The sequence below is a fragment of the Nannospalax galili genome, unplaced genomic scaffold, assembly GCF_000622305.1.
Source record: "Nannospalax galili isolate Female #2095 unplaced genomic scaffold, S.galili_v1.0 scaffold25, whole genome shotgun sequence".
NCBI lineage: Eukaryota > Metazoa > Chordata > Mammalia > Rodentia > Spalacidae > Nannospalax > Nannospalax galili.
This window is the reverse complement of record NW_008355642.1, coordinates 2,469,013-2,488,387: the sequence shown is the minus strand read 5'-3', so window position 1 is coordinate 2,488,387 and position 19,375 is coordinate 2,469,013. Positions and strand designations below refer to the sequence as shown.

Genomic DNA, 19,375 nt, shown 5'->3' with positions numbered 1-19,375 from the left:
CAGCTGCTCTCTGTGACCCTCTTCACGCTTTCAACACCAGAACCGCGCGGGAGACTCTTACGCATTGCCAAGTCCTGCTTCCAGCTTGAGATGGAGGCTCGGGTCCCCTCTGCGTGCTGACCCTGAGGAAATACCTCCCAGAAGACTTCTCCTCAGTGATGCTGGCTTCTTGTTACTTACAGATGACTTTTCGGCCCCAGCTAACTAGCCATCAGTTGTCCCAGTAAAGTAAAGGTTTTGCTTCGGGTTCTGGTCTCTTCTTCATCACAGCGGTTCTTCAGCCTCAGCCGACCAGAACCCACAGATTCTCAAACCAGGTCCCCATTGTCTACAACTCTTTGAATCCCAGTACCCACATGGCAGCTAACAATTGTCTGTAACTCCAGTTCCAGGGGATCTGACACCTTCTGTCCTCTGTGGGCACTGCACGACACGGGTGCATTTACATACATGCAGGCAATACACGCCTACACATAAAAAATAAAATAATAATTTATTTAAAAAAAGAAACTAGATCCTGATCCCTCATACTACACAAAATTCACCTCCAAATCAAAGACCTTAACATAAGATGCAAGACTCTGAACCTGCTAGAGGAAAAATTAGGGAGTAGGCCTTAAGATATAGACATAGGTAAGGCCTTTCTGAATAAGACTCTGATCAAATTAATGAGGACAATAATCAAGAAACAGGACCCCATGAAATTAAAAAGCTTCTGTACAGCAAAGTAAACTCTCAATTAAGTGAAGAGGCAGCCTACAGAATGGGAGAAAATCTTTGCCAGTTAAACATCTGGCAGAGGATTAGTAACTAGAATATTCAAGGAACTCAAGAAACTAGACACCAATAAAACAAACAATCCAATAAAAAATGGGCTATGGACCTGAACAGAGAATCTGCAAAAGAAAAAATATAAATGGCTAACAAACATTTTTAAAGAGTTGAACATCATTTGCCATCAGGAAAATGCAAATTAATACTAATGGCTATCATCAAGAAAACAAATGCTGGCAAAGATGTGGGAAAGAACTCTCATACACTGTTGGCAGGAGTGTAAAGTGGTGCAGCCACTATGGAAATCTTGTGGTGGATCCTTACAAAGCCACAAACATAACTGCCATAGGACCTAGCTATACCACTCCTGGGCATATTCCCAAAGGACTATATATTGCATTTTAGAGATACTTGCTCATCCATGTTCATTGTTGCTCGTTTCCAATAGCTAAGAAATGGAATCAATCTAGATGTCCATCAACCGATGAACAGATACTAAAAATGCTGTAGATTATACACAAAGTAATTTTACTCAGTTGTAAAAAAAACACAAAAATTATGAAATTTGCAGGAAAATTGATAAAGCTGAGAAATGTTACACTAAATGAAAGAACCTCAGCCCAGAAAAACAACCACTAAATGTTCTCTTCTCCTATAAGGATCCCAAGTTCAATTTTTAGATTTGTACATTTAAGTTAGATCATCTATAGAGGTCAGGAACCCAGAAAGGCAGAAAGGGCCCATAAGAAGGGGAGGAGAAGAGGCATTAATGGTGGTAGAGGATAGTAGAATACATGTGCTATGAAAGAAGGGAGCAATACTGGGGATTAAAACTTTTAGCTGGAGGGAATGTGGGAGAAGAAGTGATGGGGAGATGGTTAATCAAAACTAACGATATATGAAAAGCCCTTATAAAAATTCACCACTTTGTAAACTAATTAAAAATGTAAGTTAGGAAAAGAGTATGACTGAGGCACCCTGCATTAGTGGACAATGATGCTTCCAGAAGACACGGGTTATTCAAAAATAAACTCATTGTGAAACATAAGATGCCTCCCCACGAGCTGGTCAGGGAGGTCCTAGGGAACCCTAACAACACAGACTAAAACTTTTGGTTGACCACCATAACTAGATAGTGAGACCCTATTGCTGAAGACAGAACACACTTTGGTTGTAGAGCATACAGAAACGAAAATCAAAACTACCAGGAAACTTCCTCTCTGCTAGCCACTGGGGAAGAAAGGCAACGATCTTACTTAGCAGTGGACCCTGCATGCTATAACACCAACCTGTCAGGCAAAATGTGCCCACTGGTAGCATGAATGTAACAGAGGTAAACCAACTTTTTTCTGATTGGATTTGAGGCCTGTTCCACCACAGGGAATTCATTTTTGGTACTGTAAACCTGGCAAAAAGCCCATGGCTACAGAGGTCAAAGACACTAGGGGAACCTACTACTCTTGATTTGCTAAATGGTCATGCTATTGAAAAGGTTTCTAAATATTTATGTTTATACCCATAGACCTGATCTGTTCAACATTGGTCAGAGAAGGAACTTTTTGCAGTGGTTAGCAGTTAATACAGAGATTCATAACTGGTCAAAGTGCTGAGAATAAGTGACTGTGAGTGTTCAGCCCTAATAGGATGGACTATAGAAATACTCCCTTCTCCCTACCCAAGGCTCAGGGAACATTATGGAAGAAGGGGAGAGAATAGAACCTAAGTGCTGGAGGACTAAATGCTGTCTTTTGTACATGATATGACCATTGTACTTAAGAACTCACAGCATAGTTACCTGCAGAACATCAAGATAGTCAAAATTTCAACATGTATGGTAGAGCAGCTCCCCAGGACTCACCCTTAACTGAGATATTGATAATGACTGGGGTAGAGACATTTTTCTCTTTGGGATTTAGGGTCACTGGTAGCATGCTCATGCTTCAATGGATGTTGCCACATCCATGCAGAAATGAGCAATGCTAATTGGACTTAGTGGGTTATTAAAATAAAGAAGAGATGGAGTTGGGAGGGAGATGTGTTGGGGGGAGTTGAAGGAGTATAGATCTGATCAAAATGCATTGTAGACTGTAGAAAATTCTCAAAGAACAAAAAATTGTGGGTTTTTTCTTTTATTTATTTTTATGGGGCTTTTGGCTACTCTAATATTCCCCCTCTGAAGAGGTAACCCTAAAATCTTTAAAGGATTAAATATGTTTTAAAAAAATTTTTTTTAAAAAAAGTTTATTCCAACATAGAAATTCATTATATATATTCAAGTTGCATTTTTTTAAAACAGAAAGGACATGAAGTTGGGAGGGAAATGTGCTGAGAAGGCTTAGAGGGAGCTGGAGGTGGAAGTGAAGAGTAGATATGACCAAGATACATACATATATTAACATTTTCAAAAATTAAAAATATTATCTTTAAGAACTCTTGTACTTCATTATTAGAACAAATCTTCAAGAGTCTAATGTACAAAATATCTATTGGGTGATAACAATTTCTTACTCACTGGTATTTGCAGCTTCTCGAATTTCTCTTAGTATTTCAGCTTCCATGGCTGGGTTATTGCAAATATCAACCCAAGATCCTTCTACCCCCTTCTGTTGTGCCAAAAGGGTAAGCCTTTTCTGGTTAGGAACCACGAAACTGATTACATAGGACTGGTCACTGAAAAAGTATAGACAATAAGATAGAAATTAAAATGAGCAAAAGTATTCCAAAGTTATTCAAGGAAACAGCCCAGTACTGATAATTCTAAATATGCCTATTACAGTAACATAAAGAAAACAGTTCAATCTTTCAGGCTCCTGACTTTAAAAACCTTGGATTGAAAACTCATCTCACATGCACTTACTACCTATGTGATCTTTTCTTTAATTTTATTTATTATTTTTATTTTATGTGTATGCGTGTATTGCCTGCATGTAGGTTAGTGCACCCGTGTTGAGCAATGCCTGTGGAGGACAGAAGAGGCTGTTGGATCCCCTGGGACTGGAGTTTTGAGGAAATTACTTGTGCTAAGCCTCAATTGCTATGAACTTTAAATGAAAGAACTTGTGGCATAGGTAAGTTAGATAAGTACTTGCAGGACACAGTAGATGCCCAATAAAGAATTACAAAGTCTTAGGTATTGGAAATGATCTTCATGCTGCTAAATTAAACAATTTTCATAAATGTATAATTTCCTAGCTCTGATAGAAGTTCCAAGTATGATGTTTTTATTCTTACATACAATGAAATTCTTTTCTAATGTTCATTTTATTGTAAGTACATGAAACACAACACAATTTTTATTAAAATATATGTAACCATTCTTTTTGAATGTACATTTTTCTTGAATTTTTGTGCATTTCATACAGAACATCTTAATCATCTTTATATTCCCTTGCTCATCTATATCCCCTTCTACCCCCGCCCCCCAAATTTCATGCATTCTATAATATATGTTAAGGCCTACCCAGTCAAGTTAGTGTACCCAGATGTCCCTCAGTGCAAGTTCATCCACTGGAGTCAACTTTTGAAGGTTACCTTTGGTTCAGTGAGATGGCTCAGTGGGTTAAGGCACTTGCCATCAAGTCTGAGCACCTGAGTTAGATCTCCAGTACCCACATGGCAGTGGTAGAGAACTAACTTGCAGAAGTTGCCCTCTGGCTTCCATATATAGTATGTACTACAGCCCATGTACCCCCTCCCACCCACCCACCTCCCACCTCCATCCAGGAAAACAAACAAATAAATGTAACAATTTTATCTTTTAAAAAGAACATTACCTTTTGGCAAAAGCACAGATGTTGTCAATTAGTGGACAATTCTTGAGTGCTGCTTCCACTTTGCCAAGAGATACATATTCCCCTGCTTGTAACTTCACCAGGTCTTTCTTACGATCTATAATCACAAAGAATACATATTCAGATGGTTTCATTGAGGTGTGCACAATTTTGATTTCTTTGAATCTCAATGGGTTAGTCTTTACTTACAAATTTATTTTCTCTAAAATCCTGTTATATATAATATCTGCAAATACATATCATTGAAAAAGAATACCTTAAGTATTATACTTTAAGATCTGAGTGTGGTGATCCACACCTGTAATCCCAGCACTAAGGAGTCTAAGGCAGGAGGATGATGTGTTCCAGTTCAATCTCTGCTATATAGAGGGTTCAAGTCCAGTTTCGGCTATATAGCAAGATACTGTCTCAAAAAATATATACTTAAAAAGGTACTGACTAAATGTTATATCGTAGACTCAAAGCTTTACAATGAAGTCAAGGAAAGGGCAGGACTTTGAAGCATTAGATTAGAATGGGAACTCTGCCTGGTATAATTTTTGGGATCCTTGGTATCTCAGTTAACCTCTCTTGACACCACTTTTTCTAGGCGTAATGGTGCCTACCTCACATAAACATGTCACAGAGTGTCTTTCATATAAAGCATATTCAACAAATGCTAATAATAATTCCCATTTTCTCTATTTGACGTTTTCGTTTTTAAATGACAGTGTTATAAGAAAGTACTGGCACAGGATGGCCCCATTTGAATAATTATCAGCTTGCTTAAAATCCTTCATATGCATGATGAGTTGCCTACCTATAGTCTGAGAAATCACTCCACAGAAAAGCTGTCAATTTTAGTGCAGTTAAGAACCCAGGACTGCTTCTCACATGTTGTGCCCATGAATTCTGAACAGCTACAGTTGCCTGCTTAAGACCACATCAGTCTCTATTCCAGCATGAATGGGCCCCAAACCTGGCTGAGGAGCTCTAGGCATTAGACATCTGTTGAAGGAGTCACTTTTCTTCAGGGTATCCCCCTGATAGATTGTCCATGGCCAAGTGGTTAGCCCTATTCCTGTGTGCATATGGGCAACACTAACTGGATATAGTTGGTTATTATATATACACATATTTATTGATGTATATAAAACAATAATAATCACAGTAGAGGACAATAATTTGAGGAGAAGGCATATAATTTGTAGGGGGCCGGAGGAGTTGGAGGGAGCAGAGAGGAGGATATGATCTTTATACTTTATACTCATGTACAAAAAATAATAGTTTATCTCAAAAAAAAAAAGATAAAAAGAGACGATGCCAGGTATTTTTCCATAAAAGACCCTCTCTAACATTCTACTCGATTTCAAGGCTTCCTTTTAATTTTTAACCTACAGCAATATAGTGTTTTGTGCACATGCATTTTGTGTGCTTATGTGTTAACAATCATATATCTGGATCTCAATTGTTTATTCTTTTCCATATCGCACAAACAAAAGCTTACATATGAAAGTAGGTTGATAAAAATAAATGCAAAAAAAGAAAAAAAATCACATACTACACTGGAGAGATAGTTTAGTTTATAACATGACTGCCATGTAAGCAAGAGAACTCCCCAAGTACATACAGGGTGGTGGTATGTGCCTGTAAGCCTAATGCTGTGGGCAGAGCAGACAGGTGGATTCCTGAATCTCATCAGTCAGGCAGTAAAGCCAAATCGATGATCTCCAGGTTCAATGAGACTCTGTCTCAAGAAAAGAAGGTAGAGAGTGATCAAGGAAGACACTCTGAAGTCTCAGCCTACAGCTTCCATGTGTACCCACGCACACGTGCATACACATACATAGGAAAAAGTACATCCACCGTACACATACACTGAGGAATCAAAGAGGAGTCAGCTTATTCAACAGCACATGCCTCTAATTTCTACACTCAACAGGATGAAGCAGGAGGCTTCTGAGTTTAATGCTAGCCTGGGCTAGAGTGAGTTTAAAGCTAGCCTCAGTTGCCTAATGCAATCATGTCTTTAAAAAAAGAGTGAGCTGGGTGTGGTGGCGCACACCTTTAAAACCAGCACTTGGGAGGCAGAGGCAGGCACATCTCTGTGAGTTTGAGGCCAGCCTGTTCTACATAGTTCCAGGTCAGCTGGGGCTACAAGGAGACCCTGTCTCAAAAAACCAAAAAAAAAAAAAAAAAAAAAAAAGAGACTCAAGGAGGGCTTGGAATATGTAGGTCGGTGATACAACAATCATGCAGTATATGTAAGGCCTTGGTTTGATCCCCCAAGAGGGAGGTAGGAAGAACTATGAAGGGCTTATTGGTTCTAAAATGAATCACGTTTCTTGGGTATTTCTTCAGCAGATCAAAGGTACAGAAGAAGAAAAAAACTGCCCAGGAAACCTCTAGGTACATTCTGTTCAGACACTAGCAAGTTTAGCAACAAATTAAATGAGTCACTAGAACTATGACGGAATGAACCCAACAGGACAGACCCTGCACAGTGGTCCTAACAGCTAGTCAGTGTTTTTACTTTTGCCCATTTAAAGTGAACACAGTATTTCCTTTGGAGTCACTTTTGGAGTTGTTTTTTGAATTTAACCACCTGCTTCTGTAAGTTAGGACAATGCCAAAGCAACAATCAATCTGAAGAACGGATTGGTGCTGGAGGTTGAAATTATCACTTTTTAACTTTCAGGGACAGTTAGAGCCATAGAGATGGGCACCAAGAAAAACATGGATGCATTCGAAAGTAAAGGAGAGGCAAGACCTCGAATAGCATCTATCATATGTATTACACAGAATCATCTGAGTTCAGCAAAACAGGTCTCTTCTGAATTATTTTTTGTGTTCTCATTATCCAGTGTGCTATTTATTTTTCTGCCCATTCTCCCCACCCCAAATACTGCTTTTTGTACCACTGTTAGCTACTTTAAAAGACTCAGACAGAGCTGAGCATGATGGTGCATGCTTTAATCCCAATACCCGAGAGACAGAGGCAACCTGGTCTACGTAGCAAATTCCAGGCCAACTGGGGCTACAGGGAGACCCTGTCTCCAAAACAAACAAATACACATTCAGGTACTTCTCTGAATATTTTCTATTTATGAGTTCATCTAATCCTAACAGCCTCCCTGTGAGGTTGGTTCGTGGTTCTATTTCACAGATAGAGAGGCTCAGGCATGATTAAAATAGCTTGCCCAAGTCTGGAACCAATCAATGTCTGTCAACCCTACCGATGATCTGATCTATATAATCTTTCATGTTCCTTGAAGTTACAACATGAAAGGAAACAAAAAGAGAAACACAAACCTATAATCTGTAAACACCCATCAGGATGGAATTCTCCAATATCACCAGTGCAAAACCACCTTTGTCCATTTTCATCCACAGAATAATCTTCTGCTGTTTTCTCTTCATTTTTAAAATATCCCATAGAGATATTCTGCCCACCAATTACGATCTCACCTCTGGGGTTTGGCTTATCATGAACTGTATAACCACCTAGAAATCATCAAAAATAATCAGTTATTATTCTAAAACTATTTAAATTTATATTGCATTTATTTGTGTGTGTTGTGTGTACATGTGCACACATACATGCACCATGGCACACAGGTGGAAATCAGAGGAAAACTTGTGGAAGTTCGTTCTCTCCTTACACCATGTGTGTCCTTGGGATCAACCTCAAGTCATCAAGCTTGGCAACCAGCACCTTCACCCACTGAGTCATCTCACCAACCATTCATTTGCTTATAAAGGTTTATTTATTCCTAATTTTATATCATGTTTGTGGAAGAATCATAGTTTACATTTAGTCAGTTATATGGGTATACGTGAATGATTTCAGTAACACCAGAGAAAGCTCCACAATAATCACCACTGAAAACCATCTATCCCAAACTCTCCATGATATGGAACTTCGAACTTAGGACATAAATAAAACTTAATGTTCACAGAGCTCTTAAGATGACGTCTTCCCAAACAAGAGCAACATTTAATGCTATTATAAGTAAATTACCAATACACTCTTAACAATGACTTTCAGATTTTGTTCTAAGGAAAGTTCAGTCAAAGAGAATAGATAGTTAATACCTAAGAAAGGCAATGTTTTAAGTGGAAGAGAAGGAGAAGCTATGAGATATGGAGGGAAATTTTATGAATTTTGATTGTGGTCAGACAATTATTGGCAAAGCTGTTAAATACTTGTTTATTAAATAATCCACCATGACTGTAATTAATGTGTTTATCATCTTTTATCATGTCCACTGTAAGACTATTAGTTTGCTTCTGTCCACAGCTCATTTGCTAATAAAATGTCTGTATGGTGCGGGTTTCCTCTAAGTGGCTTGCCTCTAATAGGTACATGGAAAAACTCCACTGTATAAATAGCTACATAGGTAAGTCTTGATTATGAAAATCATTGCTAGCATCAAGACCTTGGTGTCTATGTATGCATAGTCAGTTACTCGGTAACCTGAAAACCCAGGGTTTTTCTCTAGGCCCCAACAGCCTTACTAGCAGAGTTGAGCTGCAAAATGTTTGTCATCTTCTCCATACTTAGGGAAAGTCCCAATAATTTTCCCCCCTGATGTCAAGTACTTCCTAAATTGAGGATCATTATGAATAAACTCTAGACATATTTTTTTCTGAGGAAAATGATCATAGGGGGCAGGCAACAGCAAAAAGTCATTTGATACAACAGACAGCCTATCACTTCAAAGAAACAGAAGTCTTGAGTCTCACAGTGGTCTTCAGTGTCTCTAGTCATGATAGCATGTGATGAAATTCTTACCTTCCTGCCAGTCTTTTAGCTTAATTTCACAGCAAATAAGAGGAGCTCCAACTCGTCCAGTAGTATAGTCAGTAACTGCGGGAAAAAAGGAACAAGAATGAAACATTAGCATGCCACATTTCAGATGTACACACTGAGGCACCGGAAACACTGAACTGAGAGCCAGAGCTGTGGTGAGGAGTGCCAACTGATCATTTTTCAGTGTCTGAACCCCATTTCCATGCTGTATTTTTGCTTTCCAGGGTTATAGTCTAGATACTTATGTTTTTTAAAAAATTCTGTTAGAGGAGGATCAGGATTCTGCTAAGACAGATATGATGAGAATTCCTACTCCATCACTCACTATGCATCTTAGACAAGTTATTTAACCTGTCCTTAGCTTCCATTTCTTCACCAGTTAAATGGAGAAAGTAACGGAACCTGCTTCATACAGGTACATGCGGTGAAGATTAAATGAGATGATATGCGGACAGTGCTTACCATTTCTTGTCAAAATGAAAATGCTCAATAATCTTTAACCAGTTATCAAACATAACGATGATGATAGTACTAGCCCTGGGCAATCTGTGACTACAGTTAGCAATAAGCACATATTCAGAGACAGCCTGTAGTTTAATATAGTAGCCAGTACTCTAATAACCATTGTAAAGCAGACACATAAAGGATAGGGAGACCCTGCCATCACTGACCTGACCAACAAACTACTAAGGGAGAAATGTATGTGAAACCATATAAGGAATATTTAATATTCAACGGCATGGTACCGGTGGGGAGAGTGCTAGGGAAAAGACAAGCATGACAGGAGAAGCTGAGGGAGCCAGTCCTACAGACAGCCTAAAAACCAACTACAAAATGCTGGTCCCAACTTTTATGATAAAGCTTCAGTTTGAAAAATAACAAGATGTTTTCAATGTCCTGAGCTCCATCATGGAACCCTGAGCCATCTCAAATAAGAGGTTGATATGAGATAAGCAAGAAATGCAAGCTAACCAAGAAAACTGCAGCTGTGTCTTGGAAGCTATGCCTTATGAAGGTCAGAATGGCCCTTTGTAGTTAAATGTCCTTTAGGCTGAAGATAGGTTGTTCCCACTATATCAAAAACTAAGGCACCAAGGAATTTCCCCCATGTACGTGCATTAAGAGTTTTCAAGTAACTTCAGCTTCATAATGCCATTTACATTATAGTTTTGACCACCCCCCCACCCTTGCACTGAGGTCTTGTAGAGGATCATAGGAAAAAATATTCTAAAAGGAAGATCTAATCTACAATAATTGGGGGTGGGGGCACTGACTTTATGCCATGAATATGCCATCTACTTTTGAAGCAGTAATAAAGCCTCTTGAAATCTACTGGGTTGTTCCCCACTTAAGACCACATATCCATTTTGTCTTTGGAGTACTTACTTTGCTTTGCTAAATAACCTTCTCCTTAAACTGTCTACACCTGACATTTGAATTTCATTTTCCTTTATGAAGAACCAAGAGACCTCTGTAGTAAGCACAATGGTACCTTAGGTATCAGAAAGTAAAATGAAGTGGTTGGGTACAACATTATAAAAGGGCTTGGCACTAACCAACAGCTATAACTAGTCAACAAAAGGGTCATTCCAAAAGAAGAGAAGAGAAAGGTGAGATTCTAAGTCCCTGTATAAGGGAGAGAGGCAACTGGCTGGCCTGGAGAGAAAAGGCAGCTATAAGACAGGTGGGTGCAACATCCTAGATTAAAACAGCTTAAAAACTAGGTAAAGGTGTGTTTAGTTTTGATGTACCATCTGTCAAACAGTGAGTGGGATAGATTGGGCTATTAAAAGGAGAAAGGATGGATTCGATATGATATAGCATGGGCAGACAGAGCTGTTGAAGTGCTGTCATTTCAGAGCAATTGAAATCATAAAAGGTGGGGTGACAACTTTGGTACAGAGGGAAAGAGCAATCTAGTTATGAAATGGAAAGATCTGATGAAAGCCAAAGATAGCAAACACTCCAAGTACTTCAAATCTGACTGAATGGAATGATTAAGATGGTGATAACATTGACACAAACGATTTAGTCATGGAGAGATAATTTTGAAATAAGAGTACTGATTTTGGACATAACAGAGTTTAAGTGATAGATCACTCATAAAAGTTTCCTGGGTTGGAGACATGCCTCAGGAATTAAGAGCACTTGCTGCTCATACAGAGTTGTTCTCAGTACCCATGCCAGACAGCTTAAACCACCTGTAACTTTAGCTCAAGGGGATCCAACACCCTCTTTTAGACCTCTGTGGGAACTTGCACTCACATGTACATACCCACACACCAACACACTGACACACCGACACACACACACACACACACACACACACACACACACAAATAAAAGAAATATATTAAAAACAAGCTTTGGATAACCTCAGTATTTCTTAACCTGGCATGATCTTGCCCTGGAGGAGATATGTGGCAATATTTGGAGAGGTTTCATTAATACAGCTTGGGTGAGCAAAAGGCTCCTAAGTGTCCTTCAGTGCACAAGAGAACACTCACAAAGACTTGAACTGGTTCAAAATTTCAATAGCATCAATGTTGAAACACCCTGCCTTCAGGAGTCGAAAATAAGACAAAGTAAAAGAGAACTCAGGACAGGAACTGTATTTGAGAGGGGTATAAATGTGATACTTCACACAGAGAGTACGCTAGTCTAATGAAGTAATTACTTACACCATGCTGTTAAACTGGATTTTAAATTTTATGTTTATACCCATAGATTTGTGTCAACTTTGGTCAGAGATGATTCTTCTTTTGCAGTGGATAGTGACTAATGCAGAAATTCATCACTGATCAAAATGCCAAGTACATATAAGAGTGCTCAGTTGTGGATTTGATCATCTACATCAACCTTCCTCCACCCAAGGTTCAAGGACAATTTTATAAGAGCTAGTGGATGGGGAGGGGAGCTGTGAAATGCTGGCTTCTGAATATGATGTGGCTATTATGCAAATCAACTTAAACCAGCTAGAATTACCTGTGTAAGACCTGTACAAGACTAAGCAGCCAAAATTCCCAGATGGATGGAAGAGGGGCCTCTAAGACACCGCCCTTGGTAGAGGAGCTATTGACACTTGATGGCTATTAGAAGAGGGAAGGTCATTCTCCTTTGGGTATGTGGCCACTAGTAGGTTGCCCACACCCATGCACAAAATGGTCAGCACTACTGGATTTGGGGTTATTAATAACAAAAAAGAGGACAAGAAGTTGGGAGAGATTTAGGTACTAGGGGGAGTTGGAAGAAAGGAGTCGTGGATAGATATGATCCAAATATATTGTATAATTCCATGAATTTTTCGAAGAATAGATTTAAAATATTACTTTAAAAATAAGCAATTATTTACAGAAGAAAAATAGTGATTATTTAGAGAAGAAAGAAAAAAAGACCAACATGACAGAATTATGAGGCTTAAAAATAAAGGGAACATGTGATACTCTTAACTAAGTATTCATAAAAGTAATACTAGGTAGGCTTGCAATGAACCTCCTTGTATTACTTAAAACAAATTGTAAAATAATCATGGATTCCAAAGGTTATGCAAATGGCTTTCATAGTAGTGCTAATAACACATGACCAGTGCTCACCTTCAGTAACTGTCCCAGCTCCACATGATTCTGTCAGTCCATAGCCCTGGCTAATGGGGCAGCAGAAGCAGACATTCATGAATCGGTGTGTCTGAGGAGACAGCGGGGCCCCGCCAGATAGCATCATACGGACATTCCCTCCCAGCAGAGCCTTCACCTTTTTAAAGAGTAACCTTGATGAAAAGGGAGAGAAACAACTGTCATCCAAACATACATTATTCGTGGCACCAGGCTAACTTATAAACTGTGGAAAAGATCTCTCAATTTTGAATGAACATATACATTTCTGAATCATGTTGGTAATGGGAGGCTGACAAAACAACAGTAAGTTAACACCTTAAAAATATGCTAGAAAAACACCTAGTCCTCAAAACCAAATGTGCATTGTTGGTAAAATGCTCTAACATGCTAAATGAAAGAAAATGTCAAGGAAAATTTTTAAAGTTTTCTTTGGAACATTTAGTTAACTACCTGCTCTAGCTTGTCTTCAATGGCTGTGACAAAACACCCTGACCAATACCAACTTGGGGAGGAAAGGGTTTATTTGGCCTGCATCTCCCAGGTCACAGTTCATCACCGAGGAAGTCCAAGGTTGAACCCAGGACAAGAACCTAGAGGCAGGAGCTGAAGCACAAGCTATGGAGGGACAGTACTTCCTGGTTTGGAACCCTGGTCCACGCTCAGCTTACTTTCTTATACAATACAGGACCACCTGCCCAAGAATAGCACTACCCACAGTGGGTTGGGAACTCCCACATCACTCAACAATCAAGAAAATGCCCCAGAGACATGGTCACAGGCCAGTCTAATAGAGGCAATTTCCCAAGAGAGGCTCCCTCTACCCAGGTGTGTCAAGTAGACAACTAAAGCTCTCCAGCACACAACCTTATATCCCTTCCAATGAAAAATTCTCCCCATCCCTGCCCCCCATCACTGCATTTAAAGTAACTGACATATTCACAAATTTACTATACTATTTCATAAACACAATAAAAGGGAAACCTATATGTAGAATAAATACTGAAAATCACTTTTGTATTTAGAACTGATGCTTTTAAAACTTCAGTGTCTTTTAAGAAAATTAAGTTTTCTTTATTTTATGTGTGACTGTATTGCCTGCATGTGTATAAGCACACCCGTGCCATGCAGTCCCTTCAGGGGACAGAACAGGGTGTCTAATCCCCTGGAACTGGAGTTATAGATGCTTGTTAGTCACTTTGTGGGTGCTAGGAACTGAATCCGGGTCCTCTGCAAGAGCAGCCAGTGCTCTTAACCCCTGAGCCATCGCTCCAACCCAACTTTAATGTCTTGATTGAAAAGCCTATTTCAGTTTTTCTTCAGGAGACCAAATTTTATAATCAAATGTTTACTTCATTATTCAAATTTGTTAAACTGTCAAATCCAGAATCCATGGACTTTCACCTATTTTATAAACAATAAGACTTAGAATATAAGGATGAATTCAGCCTTAGAATCATGATGGCAATATTTAAAGGAAATTGCCATTTACTTCATCTTTCAGATTTAAAAAGACAGAAGAATTTATGGGCACAATGGTACACACTCATAGCGCCAGTTATTTGGGAAGATGAGGAGGGATGTCACTTGAGCCCAGTGGTTTGAAGCCAAACTGGAAAACATCAAAAGACCTGGCTATAACACAATACCATACAACACAACAGGACACAACACAACACAAATGCAAATGAGAGGGCCTATGGCATATACTCACAGATTGCAAAGAGGTGCATCGTATCCCTTTTTGATCTGTTCCAATTTGTAATCATACCCTATCTTGAACAGTGTTTTCTGAATATAATTCATCTCTTGAACTTTGCTCATAACATTCTTATAAATTCTATCCATGATTTCCTGCAAGATAAACAAAATATTCAATAATCTGAAAAGAAGTATGCCAACACTAACAGTCTTGAATTGATGATACCATTTTCTTTAACCAAATCTTAGGTAGAGGTCTCTAGGATAATGGACATATTAATTTCCTTCATTAAAGAATCAATTTTACTGACTTTACTTGCTCAGTAATACACATACTAGCATACTCTACCAGTAAACATACACAAATTTAAAGACTGAGGACAAGTACAGGGATTGTTTCAGTTCTATATACAAAGGTAATCTAAAATCTTACAAATGCTAGAGTGGCAGGAATTCATTCAATTCTCAGAGAATTTAAAAAAAACAAATCATTTCAAATAAATTCCCTTATTCTCAGGTACCACCAAAATATCTGACTATGTTGAATCTAATCCTGATAAATTTTCTCTTCACTAGTATGACCTTGTGAGTCTTCCAACATGATAGGGCATGTTACAGTTTCTTGAAAATCTTATTTAGGCACTTCTATTTTCATTGAAACAAAGACTAACAATGCAAGATTCTTGCTGATAGTTACTTGACAGATTAGAGGTAAGACAAATTTGGGGATATAATGACTTAGGCTAATATGTGTAATGTAAAAACAAACACTCCAATTACCAAATGATGCATTCTTGAAATTACTTAGCACAAATTATTACAAAAATGCACAACTATTCAAAAGTACCTGTTCTAACTATTGAAAGCATCAGTCACTGGTATAAATTAAGCTGTGCTCTAATGAATTAGTTTATGAATGGTTTTCTCAATATTAAAATAGAGCCATATACAAACAAGGTCAACAGAACCAATCCTTTAAAAAGCCACCATCACATTCAAGCATAGTGTGTGTGTGTGTGTGTGTGTGTGTGTGTGTGTGTGTGTGGTGGTTTTCTCCACTTAGACAAAAGGAAACAGTACTGCATCATTAAATTATTTATAGAGATCTGTGATGGAGACATGCCAATATTTCCCTCGAGACATGGTAATATCCTAGAATCACCCTTTTCCAAAGCTGGTGGGATACTGAAACATACACAGAAATGCAAATGTAAATGAGACCAGTGTATGAGAACCACCCTCAATGCTTGGCATGGAAAGGCATGGAAAGGCTTCAGTGAATAAGGAGTACAGCCAGTTACAAGTTGGCAGAATTTAGTTAGCTCGGGAAACAATCCTTACTTCGAGTTAGAATTATATAATGCTCCATTTGGTTATTAAAAGTAGTGACTTATTCTGAATTCTCACATTATGAGTATAAACAATATTAAAATTATCTTGTGTTCTTCATCTAAAATGATCTTGTGTTCTCTATCCAGGATGCTAACAAACTCAGGAGAGAATCAATGAAAAACAATTCTAAATAGATTCCTTAAAAAAATCTCATCTGTAGAGAACAGTAACATTTAAGGAAAGCAAGGAGGCCTGATGAATTGCCAATGATCTGTAACATTACCATTTAACTAGGTTTGAAGAAAAACAGGAAAGCACCCCCACAATGTGAACAAGAACTGCAGCCATGGAAAAGACCTGCTTACAACCAATGGGAAAGAGACTGTCCAGCAATTCGTTGACAGCTGCTGAACTGACCATTCAGCAAGAGAACAGATATGATAGATCTTTCAAAAGATCAAGACAGTGTCTCCTACTGTCCCAATCCAATCAAAAATCACAGAGTTGATGGTTGATCTTCTCAACTTGACTGAACTGGCAGATGCCTAGATTAGTCAACCACATCTCTGGATGTATCTATGAGGACATCCAGAGATCTCAGAGATCATTTGATCATGAAGGCTCACTTCAATCAATGGTTTAATCCACTAATGGATGTAAATTTTGAATATATTACAGGGAGACAGAAATGCAAAATGTAGGGCCTAGCTAGAGAAACTAATCATTCAGGTGTGTCTCTAGGAGCTAGATCTCGCATTGGCCTGTTCCTGTTACTATTGCTCCTATCTGCTATGAGGCACTTTCCTCTCACATACCATTCTGCTATGATCTTCTTCTTCACCTCAAGCCCAGAAACTCTGAAGCACTCTACTATGCACTGATAACTCTGAAACTATGGGCCAAAATAATTCCTTCCTTCCTTCCTTCCTTCCCCTCTTCCTTCCTTCCTTCCTTCCTTCCTTCCTTCCTTCCTAAGTTGTTTATGTCAGGAATTTTAGCACAGTGATACAAAAGTAACTAACACAAAGCATGTTCTTAAGAAAATTTCTCTGCCTCCTCAGTGCTTGGCCATCATCATCATCTTATAAAACACATCATCAACTGCAACTGATATCCAAGACCAGAAATTCTCAAGTCCTATCCCATACCCCTCTTAAGGGACCCTGCATCCAAAGGACAATAGCTCTTATTTATTGAATTCTCTACCACGTGCCAATGGCTAAACCCTACTAACAGGACAGAGAAGAATCAGGTGAGATCAGGCAGGTAGAAGGGGCTTCCATCAAAAAGAAATTTACTTAGGGGGATTTGGGACTCTGTTGAGGTCTTTCTCAACAGCTCACAAAGCTTGTTATTGACAAAACCAGGACTTAAATCTGTGAGCCTGACTAATCCAACAACAATGAATCCTTAATTGTATTCATGATCACAAGTTAACTTCCTGAAGAAATTTCAATGCTGTATTTATATTTTATTCTCATTTCCTTTCCTTTAACTCTAATTTTTCCAATTCTTTTTATATACCAATTTCAAGAATTGTTAAAATATTCACCTATACTATTACCTCCCAATTCGTGGCATTCTGTCACCCTTTAACTCTCAAAATCTGTTCTCTGGTCTCAACGATGTTTCATGAAAGTCTGTCACCAAAAAGTATATGGCTAAATCTCTCCAAATGGGCAAAGGATGTGAACATACTTGTGTCTCATGCAAATGCTCATCAAAAGGTGGCTTCAGCAGAAGATGAGTTCAGTCATTCATTAATCAAGTAGATCAGATGACCCATTCTGTGGATAGTCAGCCTCTTTCTCCAACTATCCCTGTCATTGCTCAGTGGGCCCATGAATAAAGTGGCCATGGTGGCAGAGATATGCATGGGCTTGACAGCATGGACTCCCACTCACAAAGGCTGATCTAGCTACAGCCCCCCCGCTGCTAAGTGCCAGATCTGCCAACAGCAGAGACCAACACTGAGCCCCCAATATGGTACTATTCCCCATGGTGACCAGATGGCAACCTGGTGGCAGGTTGACTACACAGGACTACTTCCATCATGGAGGGGACAGCACTTTGTTCTTACAGGACTAGACATTTATTCTGGTTATGGATTTTTCTTTTCCTACACACAATGCTTCTGCCAAAACTACCATCCAGGGACTTACTGAATGCCTTATCTATCATCATGGTATTCCGCACAGCATCACTTCTGATCAGCAAATTCATTTCACAGCCAAAGAAGTGCAGCAGTGTTCCCATGGCCATGGAATCCACTGGTCTTACCATGTTCCCCTTCATCCTAAAGCAGCTGGCTTGATAGAGCAATGGAATGGCTTCTTAAAGACACAGTTACAGCACCAATTAGGTGGCAATATGCTTTGAATCAGCATCCAGTATATGGTACTGTTTCTCCTATAGCCAAGATTCACGGGTCCAGGAATCAAGCCGTAGAAATGGGAATGAGTCCACTCACTATCAGTGCTAGTGATGCACTAGGAAAATTTTAGCTTCCTGTACCCACAACTTTGCCCTCTGCTGGCTTAGAAATTTTGGTTCCAGAGGCAGGAGTGCTTTTGCCAGGAGACACAACAAGCATTCCATTGAACTGGAAGCTAAGGCTTCTCCTCCTGGCCACTTTGGGCTTCTGACATCCTTAAGTCAACAGGTTAAGAAAAGAATAACAGTATTATTAGGAGGGATGGTTGATCCAGACTACCAGGGGGAAATTGGACTGGTTCTCCACAGTGCAGGTAAGGAAGATTATGTCTGGAAGGCAGGAGATTCCTTAGAGTATCTTTTGGTCAGTGGGAAACTGCAACAACCCAATCTACCAAGGACAACAAATGGTCCAGACCCTTCAGGGATAAAGGTATGGATCAATCCTCCAGGGAAAGGGCCAAGACCTTCAGAGGTGCTTGCTGATAGTGGAGGAAATACAGAATGGGTAGTAGAGGAACGTAGTTATAAATATCAACTGAGGCCATGTGACCAGTTTCAGAAATGTGAATTGTAACTGACATGAACATTTTTGTCTTATTTGGTTAAGAATATGCTTGTGCATAGATGCACATATATTGAGTAGATATTTGTATTGTTCCCTTTTAAATGTGTAATTGAGATAAGTGCTAAGTGATTAAACTTATATGATCATATTAGGTTATGAGATACTAAAGGACAAACATTCCTCAAAGACCTTACCACCTACTCTAAGGTAATGAGTTGGTCAATTTATGGTTGGATGGTTGTATCATGTTAGGTAAAATATGACCTTGCCATTGTTTTCATTTGAAAATTAAGCATGGCCTAAGGAGATGCTATTGGGTGTCGAGTTGACAAGGGGTAGATTTGTGATGGCTAGTCTTCTGTTTCAACTTGAC

The 19,375-nt window shown here is 39.0% G+C and overlaps 1 protein-coding gene across 12 annotated transcripts in view; it reads right to left on the bottom strand.

Moving 5' to 3' along the window:
• The window catches only part of Acsl4 (acyl-CoA synthetase long chain family member 4), a 103,067-nt gene that overhangs the window by 8,665 nt on the left and 75,027 nt on the right, over positions 1–19,375 (bottom strand). For all 12 annotated transcript variants that reach the window (XM_029556060.1, XM_029556059.1, XM_017803135.2 and 9 more), the window contains 6 exons: positions 14,683–14,822; positions 12,951–13,123; positions 9,340–9,414; positions 7,857–8,048; positions 4,548–4,662; positions 3,287–3,444 (listed from right to left, as the gene is read on the bottom strand). In XM_029556060.1, the coding sequence (XP_029411920.1) occupies positions 3,287–3,444; positions 4,548–4,662; positions 7,857–8,048; positions 9,340–9,414; positions 12,951–13,123; positions 14,683–14,822 (853 nt within the window). The remainder of the gene's footprint in view (positions 1–3,286; positions 3,445–4,547; positions 4,663–7,856; positions 8,049–9,339; positions 9,415–12,950; positions 13,124–14,682; positions 14,823–19,375) is intronic.